The following is a 2,142-nucleotide window of genomic DNA, read 5'->3' as shown; positions in this document are numbered from 1 at the left end:
TCATTGTATTTAACGACCATTGGCATATTCGATGTTTTGTCTATGTATAACCAACAAAATCGTTCAAATAAACGACAAAATAAGACACATAAGAAAGTAAATGAGAAATACGATACTGAAACAAACATATATAAAATCCTTGACAAAAATCCGAAAATTAACGTTATCAGAAAAGGGTCCGGTAAATCATCATTTAAAAACCTTAAAATATTATAATATCCATTTTTTTTTATTAATCTGGATATCCAGTTCGTTATCTATTGACAACCAATAACATATTCCATATCTATATGAAACTAACAAAGCTGGTCAAACAAACGACAAAATAACACAAATAACAAAGTAAATGAGAAATACGATACTGAAACAAACATACACATAATTCGAAACAAAAAACAAGAATCCACAGATTAACGACATGAATAAGGGGTTCAGTAAATCATCAAATAGACAGATAGATAGATAAATAGATAGATAGATATAACTATATAAAATTGTAAATTCTAGAAGTTTTATAAAATGGGTGATGGAAAAATGGATCAATTTTGCCTATAAGCAATGTAATCAGCAAGAGCAATTAAAGGAGCAGCTTTCCGATGATCGAATTCCGACAACTGTTGTCGTGCCTCCTTGTTCAATTTCTCTGCAAATTCTCTTGATTTCTCGATCCCCAATAACTTTGGATATGTGGTTTTGTCAGCCACCAAATCTTTTCCGGCGGTTTTCCCCAATTCTTCTGAAGATTTTGTCACGTCAAGAATGTCATCCACCACCTGAAACAAAAGTCCGATCGATCGAGCAAATGTTCGGAGTTTTTCGATTTCTTCGTCGGAGCCGCCGCCCATAATGGCGCCGAGGACGACGGAAGCTTCCAGCAACGCCGCCGTCTTGTGTAAATGGATGAACTCGAGGTGCTCTAATCCGACGTCGGCACCTTCGGAGCAAATATCGACAACCTGACCGGCGACGAGGCCTTCGGAGCCGACACACTTCGCGAGTTCGGCGACGGCTCGGAGAATCCGGTCGGGTGACACGTTTTTGGTGGCGGTGGCGATGTGTTCGAAGGAGAATGAGAGTAAGGCGTCGCCGGCGAGAACAGCGATGTCTTCGCCGTACACCATGTGGTTGGTGGGCTTTCCACGGCGGAAGTCGTCGTTATCCATGCAAGGGAGGTCGTCGTGCATTAAAGACATGGTGTGAATCATCTCAACAGCGCAGGCGGAGGGCATGGCGGTTAACTGGTCGCCTCCGACGATTTCGCAGGCGGCGATACACAGCATCGGTCGGATGCGTTTCCCGCCGGCGAGGAGGGAGTACCGCATGGATTCATGGATCTTTACCGGTTCCTTGAGTGAAACGGCGGCGTCTAGGGCTTGATTCACCGAATTAGCTTTTTCCACCATGTAAGACTTGAAATCAAACTGGAATTCCAACTGGGTTTCTTTCATTTTGTCAGCTGGTAGCTTCGATTGCTGTTCTTTGGTCAAAATCGCAGAGATCGAAGATGAAGAGGATGAATAAACGGGTTGAGTATATCGGATCGGGTAACGAAAGGCTATAGGTCTGGTTCCAATGGGTGCTCCATAGAACAATGTTGTGAGATTTACAATACTCATTTTTCGATGATTTTAGAGATGGGTTTTGCTCAAAACTGGAGGAAATCGGCGGCGGTGGTGGTGGTGGTCGGAGCTTACCTGAAATAAAGAGTGTTGTTGGGTTGTGAATGATAAGATTGTGAGTTGGATGATGCAATGTTAAAAAGGACAAGAAACTTGTCTTTGAGTGCCAAAATTTGTTCTAATCAAGTAATGGAATCTTATGGTATTTATAGGCCGAAATAGAAGAAAAAATCAAACTAATTTTTATATTTTTTAATCAAACAATTTAAAATATTATTAATTATATATATTATAATCTATACTACCTTATTAAACAAATTTAACAAATGTCTTAAAGTCTTAAAATATTATATGACCAAAATACCCTTATCTATTCTACATTACTTTTCAACCAAATACTATGCCTCTTTCTTCGCTCCAGGATACCATGCCTCTTCCTTCGCTCCAGCTACCCTCCCCAAGACGACGCTGCTTCCATCGCTCCCCTTCCCAAGACGACGATTCAGACAAGTCGTCGCTCCCA

The 2,142-nt window shown here is 40.9% G+C and overlaps 1 protein-coding gene across 1 annotated transcript; it reads right to left on the bottom strand.

Annotated features, from left to right (window-relative positions):
- Positions 1-362: 362 nt before the first annotated feature.
- On the bottom strand, positions 363-1,754 carry LOC112512334 (geranylgeranyl pyrophosphate synthase, chloroplastic). The gene has a single exon (XM_025118222.1). It carries the CDS (start codon positions 1,614-1,616, stop codon positions 540-542), a length of 1,077 nt encoding a protein of 358 aa, XP_024973990.1. The 5' UTR covers positions 1,617-1,754; the 3' UTR covers positions 363-539.
- Between the last annotated feature and the right edge of the window lie 388 nt (positions 1,755-2,142).

This window comes from Cynara cardunculus (assembly GCF_001531365.2).
Source record: "Cynara cardunculus var. scolymus isolate 2C chromosome LG 5, CcrdV1, whole genome shotgun sequence".
Lineage (NCBI taxonomy): Eukaryota > Viridiplantae > Streptophyta > Magnoliopsida > Asterales > Asteraceae > Cynara > Cynara cardunculus.
Note: the sequence above shows the minus strand (reverse complement) of the source record. Positions and strands in the feature narration are given on the sequence as shown.